The 15,999-nt window shown below is 40.9% G+C and overlaps 1 protein-coding gene across 2 annotated transcripts in view; it reads left to right on the top strand.

Annotated features, from left to right (window-relative positions):
• The window catches only part of LOC311515393 (transcription elongation factor A protein 1), a 109,242-nt gene that overhangs the window by 19,138 nt on the left and 74,105 nt on the right, over positions 1-15,999 (top strand). Inside the window, exons 5-9 of one of the 2 annotated variants that reach the window (XM_084618398.1) lie at positions 6,576-6,646; positions 7,351-7,424; positions 8,462-8,563; positions 11,537-11,713; positions 12,680-15,129. In XM_084618398.1, the coding sequence (XP_084474524.1) occupies positions 6,576-6,646; positions 7,351-7,424; positions 8,462-8,563; positions 11,537-11,713; positions 12,680-12,733 (478 nt within the window). In that variant the 3' untranslated portion in view covers positions 12,734-15,129. Of the gene's footprint in view, positions 1-6,575; positions 6,647-7,350; positions 7,425-8,461; positions 8,564-11,536; positions 11,714-12,679; positions 15,130-15,999 lie in introns of those variants that run through there. The other variant, XM_084618399.1, reaches the window with a different exon arrangement.

Raw genomic sequence — 15,999 nt, forward strand, 5'->3', positions numbered from 1 at the left:
GCCTCACTGGTGTTTGTGTTATCACTGGAGCAGAGCTCTCTGCCGGCTGCCTGCTGCTAGCACCTGTGCTCTGGGCACTGGGTCAGCTTTCATCTATCTGCAGCACTAGTCCATTCTGAGCATGTTTCTCCAGTGCCAGGACAACTCTCTTGGCTGTCTGCAGCAAGGGCTCGTCCTGAGCATGCTGCTCTGGTGCTGGTTCAGTTACAGCCCCTTGCAGTGCTGACTTCCTCAGGTGGCCTGAGAGAAACAGCTGTCTGTGCCTGTTCATTCGGAGCCTGTTGCATCTAACATCAGTTCTGACTCCTGCAGCAGCACAGCTACTGATGCCAGCATTTGTATCTTGGTGCAGGCTTTATTACTGCCAGATCATCCTATGGAGCAGCAGCATTCAGTGCAGAAGTACATGGCACAAAGTGTAGCCTGTCTGCACCTTAATAAATGTTTTTGTCAATCAGGGGATGCTTTCTAAGTCTCCTAGGGATTATTGTGGTAAGCCCCATCAGTGGGTAATTCTCCAAATCCCTCATCAGCAGCACCCCATCCCCTTAGAAGAGGAGGATGGGTATTCCTTTTCTGATACTGGGGATGTTTCACCCTTTTGGGACTAGCTTTTAATGACTCATATGTTTGACAGTCAGATCATACGTAGGGTAAATATACAGGTATGTTAGTTCAAAAGCCCCTAGGTAGTACCCCCTGCCCTGGCCACATTCACTTCATCCATGTGGACCAACTGCCACGCTTCACTGGTGCAATATCCTAAATCAAAACTTTCCTCAGTTTCAATTTCCAGGATTAGATCTCTTTTACCCCAGGATCCACCTGTCATGCAAAAGCAATCACGGTGATCTTGGACATGTTGTTGAACCAGACTCTTCTGCATGTCAAACTCTAAATGAACATAGACTTCACCAACAAGTTTCTGAAACTATCCTAGAGCATATTCCATCCACTTCTTCACAGTGTGAACATATGGCTCCTCTTGAGGCATTGTCATTAGATGAGTCATTTCAGGAATTGGTCCACAGAATGATAGAAACTTTGGCGATCCCTGCTCAGACTGTTCAACGAAATGGACATATAGTGGACATTTTGCATATATCTCTACTGGATACACTTGCCTTACCTTTAAATGAAGGCTTGTTAGAACCAACCTAGCTATTGTGGCAGATTAGCATCTCTCACCATCCTGTAAAATGGCTGAAAAATGGTGTTAAGTCCCTTTGATAGGGTTTGAATATTTCTAAATGCATCTTGTTCGGGGTCCTTGGCACAGCTCAAGAGAAGTTGAAACATCAGTCTTTTAGAACTACTCCAAAGGAGAACAGAGGAAAAGAGTGGACCTCTTAGTAAAGAAGAATTATTTGTTAGCTAGTCTTCAACTTCTCATAGCAAATTATCAGTTTCTTCTATCACGTTATGATTACACTAATGTAGAGCAAAGTTGCTGAAGAGCTTGATAAACCTTTGTCAGATGAGAGAAATTTAAATCTCTGTCTATGGAAGGTCCATTAATAGTTAAAACCTTCTTTACAAGCCTCCAGTCATGCTACTGATGCAGCATCAAAGACCATGGCAGCAGAAATTAGGCAGCATGTCATGGCTCCAGTTTTCTGGGTGTCCAAACAAGGTTCAAATTACATTGGAAGACCTTCCTTTGAAGGGAATCATCTGTTCCGTTCTAAAACTGACAAGTTGTTACATTGAAAAACTGTCTCGTACCATGTCACGCATTAGGCAGCTACGCTTCCCAGTACAAGAAGCAGTCTTGATATCATACTCAAGCAAAACAGACTGTCACTACTCTATCATCTTTATCAGAGAACATCAGATTTATCTAAGAAGAAACAAAATATATATATATACATATATATATATATGAGGAGATCTTCATCGACTTCAAATGCTGCGAAGGCTGGCTCTATAGTCATTTTGATGTGTATATCGAGAGCTGCTAACCAATCGGGATCTTTATCCCTTCCCTACCCTCTTTGGGGACCATTTGCATTATTTTAGGGAACATGGAACAGTATCATCAGCAACAGGTGGAGTACTGAAAATAATTCCAAAGATTACTCTATTCCAGTGGTTCCCAAACTTGTTCCGCCACTTGTGCGGGGAAAGCCCCTGCCGGGCCGGGCCGGTTTGTTACCTGCCGCGTCCACAGGTTTGGCCGATCGCGGCTCCCAGTGGCCGCGGTTTTCTGCTCCAGGCCAATGGGAGCTGCTGGAAGTGGCGGCCAGTACATCCCTTGGCCCACGCCGCTTCCAGCAGCTCCCATTGGCCTGGAGCAGTGAACCGCGGCCACTGGGAGTTGCGATCGGCCGAACCTGCGGATGCGGCAGGTGAACAAACCGGCCCGGCCCAGCAGGGGCTTTCCCCGCACAAGCGGCGGAACAAGTTTGGGAACCACTGCTCTATTCAATTCCAAGACACTTCCACCCCCAACTCATCTTCCTCATCTCTTTTTAGGGACTCCACTCATGAGAGTCTCCTTCAACAACAGGGTCAGTTTCTTTTGGCTCTTTGTGATATAAAGGAGATTCCCTCCACAGCTGGGGGAAAAGGGTTCTATTTGTGATATTTTCTAGTCTCCCCAGATTGGTGTCCAACATTGGATCTGAGATCTGCATTTCTTTGTTTGCCAGTTCACATTCCTAATGGAAATCCTGTCCTTCACATTTCCTTTCCCAGATCTTCTAGATTTGGTTTGCAGCTTTTGATCTATCCATCCAGCATATAGGAAATACCTGTGCTTTGTAGTGGGCAACACACATTACCAGTACAAAATGCTGCCTTTTGGTTTGTTTATGGCACCGAGAACTTTCACGAAATTGTCTGGCCATGGTAGTAGCACATTGCAGAAAGAGAAATATATTTTTACCCATATCTTATTGATTGTTTGGTAAGAGGATTGTTTTCAGACAGGTTATAAACAGTGTTCAGTATGTCATATGTCTGTTGTGCACAGTGGAGTTGAGTGTGAACGTGAAAGTCTCATTTAATCCAACACAAAAGGTAGACTTTATTGGGGCACTAATCAATTCCATGACAGTTTACGCATACCTGCTGCAGACCAAGTTTGACACCATACTAGAGAGGATAAATCAAATGGGAAAGAATCCATGTACCACAGCAAGTACATGTCTTCGGCTTTTAGGTCACACAGCTTCATGTATTCTGACTCCATTCAGCAGACTGCATCCTTATTGTCTTCAGGGGTGGTTATTGATAGGTTTTTGCCTGGCTTTTCACAAAATAGATATGGGGGTGATGCATCCCTTCAGAAGTTTTGAACTCCCTTATTGAAAGATCCAGATCAGGCCTGCAAGGGAATTCTGTTCTCCCCAGCACTTCCCACAAAGTCAATGGTGACCAGTGCTTTGTTGTTCGGTTGGGGAACCCATCTTGACAACTTGACAGTACAGGGTCGGTGGTCTCAGAGAGGGTTGGCTTCATATCAGTGTCCTAGAGCTCAGACTAACATAGCTTGTCTGCATGTCCTTTCTATTTCATAACAAAGTTCAGAGTTTACAGATAAAACATGGTGTTATTGTCAGTTCTTACATAAACAAGGAGGAACCAGATCAATGCTCTCATGCAGAAAAGCAATCCTTCTATGGAATCTGAAGTCAAAATATATAGCTATCTGCACCTTTATCTTCCAGTCCTACACAACACGCCAACAGACATCTAAATAGGTATTTTTCTCAGAATCACTTTTGGTTCATAAAGGATTCTGTCATCAGTGGGGTGCTCCCCTTATGGATCTGTTCGCAACTGAACAGAACAAGAAATGCAAAGTGTTTTTTTCCAAGGGAGGACAGAGTCGGGGATCTCCAGGAGACAATTTCCTAATCCCTTGGATTTAGTGCCTGTTGTATGTTTATCCCCCAAATCCTCTGATCCTGTGTTTAAAGAAGGTCAGACAGAACAAGGCTACATTCATTCTAGTAGCACTGGATTTGCCCAGGCAATACTGGTTCACGGAAATAAGAAATCTCTTGGTAACACCTTCAGTACCTCTGTCTCTTCTACCAGACTTAATTACCCAGAACAACGGGATAACTATTCATCCAGATGTGTTGTCACTACACTTCATAAAAAGGAAACTGTCAGGTAATAGAGTTGAATAAGTGTTCTGCTGATGTAGAGAGCATATTGATTCAGAGCAGAAAGCCGTCTGAGGACAACTTGTACTGCAAAATAGAAGCATTTTTCATTCTGGGTTGACCAATATAATCTTTCTCCAAGAGACATCAATCCCTCGTCTCTTTGAGTATCTGTTATACTTAAACTCTGGTTAGTTGTTAAGCTCATTCCGTGTTCATTTGGCTGCTGTCTCAGCACAGCATCCATCCATCAGGACCCATTCAGCTTGTTTAGGGTAGGAGTGATAGCTCAGTGGTTTGAGCATTGGCCTGCTAAACCCAGGGTTGTGAGCTCAATCCTTGAGGGGGCCATTTAGGGATCTGGGGCAAAAACTGGGGATTGGTCCTGCTTTGAGCAGGGGGTTGGACTAGATGACCTCCTGAGGTCCCTTCCAACCCTGATATTCTATCCTTCTTCAGTTTAAAAGTTTTTGTGAAAGGTTTAAGGGGATTTCTTTTTATCAAAACAATTCCCTCCATGTTGGAAATGTAATGTGTTATTTACCAGCCTGATGGGGACATCCATTTGAACCATTAGTCTTGTGCTCATTATTCCATTTGTTTGAAGACTGAATTCCTGTTTGCAATCACATTGACACTCAGGATCTGAATTGCAAGCTGTCATGCCAGGACTGCAGTATGTGACTCTTCATTAGGATAAAGTTACACATTAGTCTCACCCTACATCTCTACACAGAGTAATCCCTTAATTTTCATTTAAATAAATCCATTAATTTAAGTGTGTTCCCCCCCCCCCCGCCTCATTCATCCAAGGGCAAGGCTGTGTTTCAGATTTTGAATGTTCTCTGTCCTTTCTCCTTTTATTTAACTCCAACAAGACCATTCAGGCACTCACATAGTCTGTCTGTCTATTGTCAAGGGCTCCAGGGCGGTCAGGCAGTCTCAACTCAGAGAATCTCTAATAGAATGTGACACTGCATACAGTTACTTTATTAGGTGGTCAGTTTAGAACTCAGGTCATGTTAGCTCATATTCTACCACAGACCTCTTCTGGAGCCTCTTTTAGGGAGAATACCCATAGCTGATATATGTAGAGCTTCTATTTGGAGTATTATACATACTTTCCCTAGTGATTGCTTTTTCATTCAGGCACCTTGTTCAGATGCCCCATTGGAGAGGGCTATGTTGCAGTCTTTATTTAATTAGAGGAGAGTACTAGAATTTATTTATTACATACTGTTTGGGAGTCACCAGAAGTAGAACCTATACAAACAAGCAGTCAAACTAGAAAGGAAAGTTAGTTACCTTTAGTAACAGGAGTTCTTTGAGATGTGTTTACATGTGTTCCACAAGCCACCCTCTTTTCCCCACTACTGCCGAGTCTAATAGCCTGGGCTTGAGAGGGGTATGGGAAGTGAGGTTTGGTTGTTTGCTCTGTCCCTTTTCTGTACTGGGGGGGAGGGGGCAGGGCTTGAGGTCATCAGTGGACCTTGCTGATTAAAATGTTCCAATCTCCAGCACATGGAGTGCATACACATCAGAAGTGGAACACATATAAATACCACAGCTTATACTCCAGTTACTAAAAGTAAGTAATTTTCCTTTAATTATTTGTTGTGAAAACAGGAACAAAAATTCCTGGAATTATTTGCTACTAGTAATGGGTGGTATTGTTTTGTGGACAATTAACTGTTTAAACTTTACAAAAAAGCAGTCTCTGATTTCTTTCAGAATGGAAGCTCCAATAGAAAATCATGTTGAAATCCATATATATATATTTTTTTTGCTTTAAAGTGAGGATGTGAAATGTTATGTAAATCTTCCTTCTCTTGATTTTTTTCTTCAATTTTTTTTTTAGCTTTTTTATATTAGCTGAAAGAATTGTTTAATTCTAAGCATATGCCTGCTAATATTTGGACAAAAAGATGACAAAAAATATTAATTTAACTCTGCCTCTTAAATATCAAAATACTGAGCTGTTTATTTTGACAAGGTAGAAGAGGGCAAAATTCTCAAGAGATTATAGTTGGTTGAAAAGTTGAAGTTTTTTTTTAATTCCCACTAAAAGATTTCTCAATGTGTTTAGTATAAATTACAGGTGCAGCTCTACTATATAGTGCAGAAACTAAAATAAAACTTATATAGTTGAGCTTCTAATTCCTTGTGCCATAAACCATAATATTAAATAAAATAAATAAATAAAATTAAATATGCTTAAACTCTTAAGATCAGTCATTTCCGGGGTCTGATATGTGAGTTTTTGCATAACTACTGTTTACAAGGTGTAAACTGATTGAGCCTATTCTTAATAATGATCTGTAGGATAATAACACATCAGTGTGGAAAAAATGATCATTAGTAAATCTTCTCATTACTGTTTGTATGGTTATGTCAGTGTACAAAGGTGTGTTAGTTCCCGAGTGAATAAACTTTATATAATTGTGTTCTTTTTCTTTTAAGGTTTGATATTATTGGACTCTCCCCGGATGCACAGGAAGATGAAGCTGGGATCAAGCAGGCGGCAGAGCATGGTACATTTATGGGTATTTTTAATGCATCTTCCAATTTTTTTAAATGGGTGTTTTCCAGATGATATACATATTTTATACATTATATATAATTGTGTGTGTGTGTGTGTGTGTGTATGTATATGAAACAGCTTCTTCATTTTTAGCTGTTTTCTCAATGTCAGTTTCTACCTTAGCTAATAAAATGATGATTTAAAATGGTGAAGTCGCTGATAGTATATTGTCAGTTTAACTAAATGATTTTAAGTTTCTTAAATTGTGTGGGTGAATTTAGTGGCTCATTGATCAGTCTGTGTATTCCCCCACATCAGATGTATACCTATCACCCACTAAATTAGGAACCTTCTAGAAAGTACAGCCCACTGAAGCCATACAAGCATGCTTATGACACCAAATGCTCAATAGTCACCACCCATTCTGCACTGAGACTTTTGTGTGACCCTGACCCAACAGTTTCTATTTTGATACCAGCACTTCTGGCCTTGCATGAACTGCTGGTGTCCATAGCACCAGAATTCTTGACCCTAGTCTCGGAACTTTTGGTCCAGAGTATTTTGCTTGGGCAGTACTCCATCAATTTCCCATCTGCCAGCTTTCCCTTGACACAGGGGAGATTAATACTGCCTTTTACCACCTATACCACCTCTTCTTCTGAACTCCCCTTGGAACTGCTACATATTAACTACTGGACTTCATTTGACTTGCAGTTAAAGTACTGATAGATCAGGAAGTGAAGAATGGAATTCCTTCTAACAGAATAATTTTGGGAGGCTTTTCTCAGGTAAGGTACTTGCCAGGAAGGGAGTTTCAGTTCCTATTTGAGGGAAGTTGAAGTTGTCTCCTTGGAACTGGGAAATCCTGTTAATGAGCAGATGATGCTAGTCGTTTCTGAAAACAAGGCCTTTAGTTTCTACTTACTTCTAAAAGGCCACAAAAGTAATTATTTTCCTACTCTAAAAATCAACTTAGTGCAAAATGAGTTTACATACTACAAAACTGCTATAAAGTAATATTAAAATAATTTAAGTTTAAGAAGAATAGTAACTTCAGGGGTTAGTTCTAAAATTTCTATGTCATTTTGATTCGGTAAGGCATCTGCTTTTTGTATTCCAAAATACAGAAATAAATTTAATCTGAGTCTGAATTTTATATAGTTGATAGCAAATCTGAACTTCAGAAGGAAGTAATTATTATTTCTTGAATGAGTTGTCAAAGGTCTGCGGTAGACTTTTTGTTGTCCAGTGATAACCTGGCTAATAAGAATATACAAAAACTAATGTGAACAAAGCTTCTATCTGCTTTTCCTTTTCATTGGCCTTCAGATGCTAACAGTTAGAGGAATGAAAGTGTTAACTACTCTCATGCACCTTATTGCATTATATGGTTTTAAAGTGACTGCGGTCAGACAAATGACCAGGAAAGAGAACTGTCATTATGGGAAGTGAAATTTTCTTTTGGCTCGCATATCATCAAGGGAATTAAATAAATTTATTCTGTAGTCTCCTTTTAAAACAACAACAAAAACGATGTTGCCATGAGTCAGGAAGAATACAGAATTTCAGATTTAGTTTGCAATTATCAGTTAGGACAGTACTGTCATTTTACTTGTAAACTGAACAAATTTGATCTAGAATAATTGAAACACAATAAGGATGGAGTCACCTGATATTTTTAGAAGTACTTTTCACATCAATCAGTTGAAATTGGAAAATATTGTTTGTAAATATAAGGGGCCACAAATCCTGAAATAATGGTGATAACTGTTTAATTTAAATGTTTAACTTCATCATTGTAATAGTTTTTAAATTTCTTGATTAGGGAGGTGCTTTGTCATTATATACAGCTCTTACAACACATCAGAAATTAGCAGGAGTCATAGCACTCAGTTGTTGGCTTCCACTACGGACCTCTTTTTCACAGGTATTGTACTACTTTCTTAAACATAACTCAGTCTTCAGTGAGCTCATTGAAGTTGAGCATTTGAACATATTTTTTCACTTTCATTACACTGTATCCACAGGCTAACACCTTCCCCCCCATCCCCCACTAGACAGAAATTGCGTATGGTAGTTAGATAAACAATTCTTTAAATATGTCCATAGATTAAGGCTTTGTCTACACCAGCACTTTTGTCGGCAAAACGTTTGTCTCTCAGGGCTGTGAAAAAACACAGCCCTGACTGATGTAAGTTTTAAAGATAGCACACTGGCACTTTTATGTCTGCGGGAGAGCTCTCCCAGCGGCATAGCTGCGACAGTACAGCTGTGCCACTGTAAGGTCTATAGTATAGACATAGCTAAAGAAAGTAGTGCTGTCAGACAACTGAGGCATCATGTGAAGTCTAGTCCTTTGTCAAAGCTATTGTTAGGTGTTGGTGCCTGTGCTCTGTTATTGGAGCTAACAAATAAGTGCTTGTCTGCTCCAGTCCTCCAGGTAGCTGTGGAGCGGATATATGGGAGATTCCACTCTCCTGAAGTTGTTGGTAGAGCAGACATGCTAACCCAACATCCATTCCAGCAGAGGCTTAAATTTTACATGCTTCCTCAGTGGTTCTTTTGTTTAGCAGCAGCCCTTTCCTTTACTCCTTTCCTTAAATTTTTGTGTGTTTGCCGCTGACTTATCTGGTCACCTCCCCTAACTCTTACAACTTTCTGGGATTCAAAATACCACTACCACCTCCTGTCACCTTACTTGCTGTCTTGGAATAGAGGAATGGGAGCAGGCAGGAGAAGAGAGATTCTCTTTAGTATGTTTCTAGTCTATAAAAATTGAATGGCATATTTATGTTTAAATAACCTTTACCAGATGAGGGGCTACTAGTTTAAGCTTCAAGAGCCAGAATTGCATTGGTAATGAATAATAACACTTCAGATCTATTGGTATCAATCCATAAGATGCTTACGTTATGTCAGCATTTGACAACAATTTAGTTTTGCTTATGTTAAACATTTTTGCTAAATATTTTTTAAAGTTGTTACTTAATTCATTATTTAATTTACCTTTAAAATAACAGTATTTATGGCCTAAAATAGTTTTGTACAAACATTTTTGCAAGTGTTATGTATTTTGGCTGAATTCCTTCTAGTACAGAATATTTTGGGGACATGGAGGAAGCAGTGTGTAAAAGGAATACATTATCCCTGTTGTAATTACATTAATTCAAGGATATACTGGGAAGTTTAGTGTTTATAATAGTGTTATCAGTGTGAGTACATACAATACCTATCTCAAACAACTTACTGAAGGCGGGGAGGGAAGCGGAGCACTCAGTAGTTTCCATTATCTCCCTGTAGTATCGGAGTGCCTCACAAATACACCTCTACCCCGATATAACGCGGTCCTTGGGAGACAAAAAATCTCACTGCTTTATAGGTGAGACCGCATTATATCGAACTTGCTTTGGTCCCCCGTTCCTTGTTCCCTACCGCCCCCTCCAGAGACACCCAACCCCCCTGCTCCCTGTCCCCTGACTGCTCCGACCCCTATCCACATCCCCCGCCCCCTGACCAGGCATGCAATGGTGGGAAGTGGAGCAACGTGGCCCCAGCCTGCTCCACTCCGTCACCTCCCAGCTGCGACGCTCTGCTTCCCGCTGCCGGTGAGTGTGGGGAGGTTGGGGAAGGGACGCCCCCTCCGTACTCACCTGCGGCAGGAAGCAGAGCGACGCGGCCCCAGCCCGTTCCGCTTTCCTTGCCCCGGTCCCAGCCATGTCGCTGGGGGGGGGGGGGGGGAGTGTTGGGGAAAGTTCCCTCACTCACCTGAGGCGGGAAGCGGAGCACCACGGCTGGAAGCTGGCCGAGTGGAGCAGGATGGGGCCAGGCTGCTCAGCTTCTGCTGGTGAGTGCGGGGGATCCCTTTCCTCAAGCTCCCTTCCCCGAGCGACACGTCTGGGGGCAAGGGAGGTGGAGTGGGCTGCTCCCGGCCCCCCCGGTAATCCCCCGGGCCACCCTGGGACTGCGGGGCCCCCAAAAGTGCCTGCCTCCCAGATTCTGCAGGGGGGAGCCCCTGACCGCCTCTGAGATCCTCTGCCCCTTATCCAACCCCTCGGCCCTGGCCCGGCACCCTTAACACGCTGCTCAGAGCAGTGTGTCGGAGCTTTACTGCATTGTATGCAAACCCGTGTTATATCGTGGTAGAGGTGTATATCTTCATAATTCCTTTGTGAGACACAGTATTATCTCCATTTTACAGATGGGAAACTGAGACCGAAAGATACTCACTGTGTGTGGTCTTGCATAAGTGACTAATCGACAGATTCAGAATCACAACTCAGGACCTCCTAGCTCCCAACTAGTGTTAATTCCTCCAGACAATACTATGTTGCTGCTCGAGTTGCTGAGCATCCTCAGTGGCTGTCGATTTCAATATTCAAAAATTGGTCCTCGGTTGTCTCTAGGTGGGCATTTGGTGAAATAAGGAATGCACAGTTAGTGCCACCTACAAAAAATTCTGATTTTAAATTACTTTCCCAGTGTCATAAAACGAGCCTGTAGGATAGAACCAAGTTCTTCTAGGAAATGAACTGCCTTATCACCTGTTCTCTTCCTGCAGTCCACTACCTTAATCTGTACACAATTTCTGCCTTTGAGTTCTAGAAGATGTTTTACTTCCCCAGAAATTGTGCTTTAAAAGAATTCTAATTCTATAATCAATTAAATGATTGATTGTTTAAAAATAGTACTAACATATTTGTAATTATTCTATTTTATTATGTAGTAGATAATTAGATACAAAATGTAGAATAACATGAACTTGCAGACCATTCAGTGTTTCTTTTTCTGTCCAAACTCTGCTCACTCTCATTATATTGTTTGTTGTGTAGCCTCATTTTACCGTGAACGCACTAATCTTATGCAATTTCATGCCCCCCCCCCCCTTTTTTTTATTTGACAGGGTGCTATCAGTGGTGTAAACAAAGATATTCCTATTCTTCAGTGCCATGGGGACTGTGACCCTTTGGTTCCTCTGATGTTTGGTTCCCTCACTTTTGAGAAGCTAAAGAGTCTGATAAATCCAGTCGATATAACCTTCAAGACTTATTCGGGCATGATGCATAGCTCATGTATTGAGGTAATCTTCTAAATGAAAACAGGAATTGTTTTCGTAGAATTCTTCCTTTTAATGTTCTCTAAAAGCAGGAAAAAAGGTGAACCTCAATGCTCATTTTCAAGGAAAACAAATGTTTTTGAGTGACTAATAATTTGAGGATGCTGCTTCAATTAATAATTACTCTGGGCTGAATAAACCGTGAGCCCAGGATTGTTTATTAGCTAACATAAATTTCTTTCAAAAATATTGTTCACACTAGCCAGTTGTTATAATGAATTTTTAAAATACTCTTGTTTTTCATTTAATGGAAAAAATGAAAACTATGGGAAACAAAATGAGTTGTTAAATTCCCTACCATCAGGTTTTTTTTTTTTTTTTTTTTAAAAACCTCATGGGCCTTTTTTTCTTCTTCCTCCCTCTTCTTTCCTGCAGGTGAGCAGGATTTTTCTTCCCAGAATGATTGCAGAATATTTGTTTACATTGTTTCAAGTGAACTGGAAGAGGGGTTTGAATTCTCACAATGTAAACACTATGTATTAATTATTCTGGGAGAAAGAACCTTGCTGGCCTCCATTCAGGAAGTTGGAAGTAGGAGGGATAGAAGGAATTAAGAGTAATAAATCAAAGGATGTGAACTACAAAACAAAAATGAAAAAAGCAGAAGAGAGAACCACTGGGATAGCTACATTCTCTCAGCACTTTATAGAGAGAGGAGCTTTCTTTCGTCCTTGACTCTTCATTTGCTGCCTCCTGAGTAAAGTAATTCAAAGAGTATTCTGCTCTTGATGAACTAATCTGTCTGTTAGTTGAATTCTTCAGAGGGATAAGTATTACACTGAGGCATAAGAAATCTAATTATATGCTCAATTTGTAGCTCAGTTGCTTGTAGTAACTGCAGTATTGAAATACTAATTTAATGAGACGGCTAACTGCTGAAAAATATCTTAGTTGAACACTTGTCTAATGCATAATTTTGTTCTTGAACAGGAGATGATGGATGTAAAGAAGTTCGTTGACAAACACCTGCCACCAGTTGATTGACAAGATTTGAGTTGCCTTTTGTATAAAAACACCAGCATCAGCTTTGGTAGAATGTGTTAATCTTTTCACATGCCCAGTTCAAAAGCATTATTTCTACACCTTCTGTGTTGCAAATGTATACCAAGAACACGGACTAAGTAGTATATTTCACAAGTAATGGTATTCTTTCAAGTAAATCATACACTGGTGGGATTATAGGGAATGAGACAGCTAGATAGTGTGTCAGAATGTATCTGAGAATACAATTTTAAGATGTTTCTGATTTTTTGATTGCACCATTTTTAAAGCAGTCATGTGGCTAATTAAACTCATTTTGGTTAAATGAGCTGTTTAAACATGACCAGCTTGTATGCTTGGGATATGATGTATTCCTAATACTTGTTGAAAGTATATTAAGATACCCTGATATATATCTTGTACATAAAATGTGCAACATGTAAAACATAAGAGGCATGTGATGGTAGAATGAATATTAGTGAGGATAAAGCTTTAAATTTTAATGGTTTAAACATTGCTACTGCACGTGAAGAGGGTTGTTCTCTTACCTACAAATGAATACATACCAATGACTCTAGTTATAGCATTTATTCCAGTCTAGTTTTTAACCTTACAAATAGCGTCTGATGTCAGAAAAGAAAACACTTGCTATCTCATACACCCTCTACCCCCCAAAATGGGTTGACATCACAGAAACTAAGGGGACTTAGGTGTTTATCACTAGTCCTGTGTTTACCACTTATCACAATTTGGTGATAGCTCACATTTATTAGTGTAAATTGATCTTTGATGCTGACTCATGAAACTGAGGTTTAAAAGAAATACATGAAACCTTTCCATTTTAAGATTCTTGTTTTCATATTGCATGTTTTTCCTACACTGGAACCCTCATGGGTTTTGTCTTGTGTAGCTTACTGAATTTTTTTAGAAGTATTGACAATGTATTTTACATGAGCAATTCAAGTGTCTTGTTTTATTTTTCTGCTTTGCTCCAGAATAATCAACTGGGAAAGCAATGCAGATGTTGCACACAAATTATGGGTATTGTTGAACAGACTCCTCTACAACATTGGTATTTAACTACTTTTTATTTCCTAAGTGCTGCAGTATGAATGTAATATGGAATTGTAATAACTTAGTCATTATAGTGAGAAACTGCCAACTGTTATTTCTTTACTTTGATTGCAAGTTCATCATGGGACGTTAGCTTTTGTCTAAAAAGGAAATGACATGTATGACTTTCCACACGTAGGTGTGCTCCATGTTCATCCAGTGCCCTAGAATATTCTAGGAATATGAAAATGGGTCCTGTCAAACCTTTGAAACAGAAGGAATTCTATATCTCATGGAAGTTACAATTTTGGGAATTTGTGGTATAATAGAAACTGATGATACAAATTCAGCAATAGATTAACTGTGTTGAAATAGTGTCCTGCTAATAGAAAACTAGAGATGAAAGATCATTTTAGCAGAAAGATGAAATAGATGATCAATATAGGATTCCTTCCTAGCTTACTTTATAGTATTTTGTTCAGTCAAGTTTTAAGTGTCTGATGTTGAACCTAATACATCTTATTTTGGGAAATTATTTCCAGATAGCCTGAATTTTTCGTTTTAATTTCATCCCATTACCCCAATAACTACATACATCTCAGCTTATCAAACTAAATAGAATATTTCTCCATTTGATGTTTGCACACTTCAGCTATTTGGAGACTCTCATGCTCCCTTCTTAGCCAATATATACATATTTTAACTTTAATGCTTGCTTATAATTCTCACACACCCTGCCTCTGACTACTGTTCTCTAGACATCCTACAATTCATCTTTCTGGTAGTGTGATGCCCAGAAGAGTACAATATTCCTGTCTTGGTCACCCCAAAATTGTACTGAGAAGTATTATACTTCCTAGCTCAGAAACATGATCCCAAAACTGCATTGGATCCTTTTACAATCATTTCATGTTGCAAACTCATATTTAGTTTGCTTACCACTATAATCCCTAATTCTTCCATTATTACTGCTTCTGGCTCTTACTCTGTCATGTGTGTTGAATGATTTCTTCTCAGTATAAACTTCTCTTCCAAATTTATCTGTGCACATTTCTAATTTCCAAGTCCTTTTCTGTTATTTCCTGTACTGCTTGCAGTGCCTTCAGTTTAGTATTGGTTAACTTCATTAACAAAGATATTAAAATTAGACTAGTTTTAGCTCTGTTACCTGTTGTATCCCACAGTGTTTTCCCCAACTTTATACATTACAGTCCACTGTTAACTTTTGTTTACAATGTGTAGCCAGTTTGTTGTCCTCAAGGGTTCCTGTACAAGTCAGCTTGAATTAATTTTACATTAAAACACATTGTCACTATCAAATGCGCTACTAAAAATGAATACTAATACTGGATCTACTGCATTGTGTGCTAATTTTGTCCAAATATCCAGTCATATCTAACAAGATTTATCTTTAAACAGTAATGCTATGCTGCTGCTTGTTACCCTTTAGGGCAGTAGTCACCAACCCGTAGATCACTATTAAATGGTCGATCCTGGAGACTCTCCCAGTCGATGGTGATCTCCGGCCACTAAAAGTCTGGTGGTGCAGCAGGGCTGCTGCTAAGGCAGGTTTTCTGCCTGCCCTGGCTCCACGCCGCTCCCGGAAGCAGCCAGCACGCCCCTGTGGCTGGGGAGAGGACAGGGGTCTCCATGCGCTGCTCTTGCCTGCAAGCACTGCCCCCGCAGCTCCTGTTGTCTGGGATCGGGGAACTGCGGCCAATGGGAACTGCAGAGGTGGTGCCTGCAGAGAGGGCAGTGCTTGGAGCCATGTGCCCCCCAGCCCCACGCTCCCTTAGCCCTGCTGCGCCACCGACTGGAAGCCGCCCGAGGTAAGTGCTGCACCCCAGCCCTAAGCGCCCTCCCGGAGTCGGCACCCCATACTCCCTCCTCCACCCTGAACCCCCTCCTGCACCCCAAGCTTTTGCCACAGACCTGAGCCCCCTCCCAAAGCCAGCACCCCATACCCTCTCCTGCATTCCTCACCCCCTCTTGCACCCAGGCTCAGCCTAGAGCCCCCTCCTGCATTCTGAACCCCTAAGGCCCAGCCCAGAGCTATGCCCCCTCCTGAACCCCAACCCTCTGCTTCAACCCAATGAAAACGAGTGAGGGTGTGGGAGAGCGAGTGATGGAGGGAGCCGGGGGAAGGGGCAGGGTAGATCCTGGATTGCACTTGAATTCAAAAAGTGATCTTGAGTATAAAAAGGTTGGAGACCACT

Source organism: Lepidochelys olivacea, assembly GCF_965140295.1.
Source record: "Lepidochelys olivacea isolate rLepOli2 genome assembly, chromosome: 2".
Lineage (NCBI taxonomy): Eukaryota > Metazoa > Chordata > Testudines > Cheloniidae > Lepidochelys > Lepidochelys olivacea.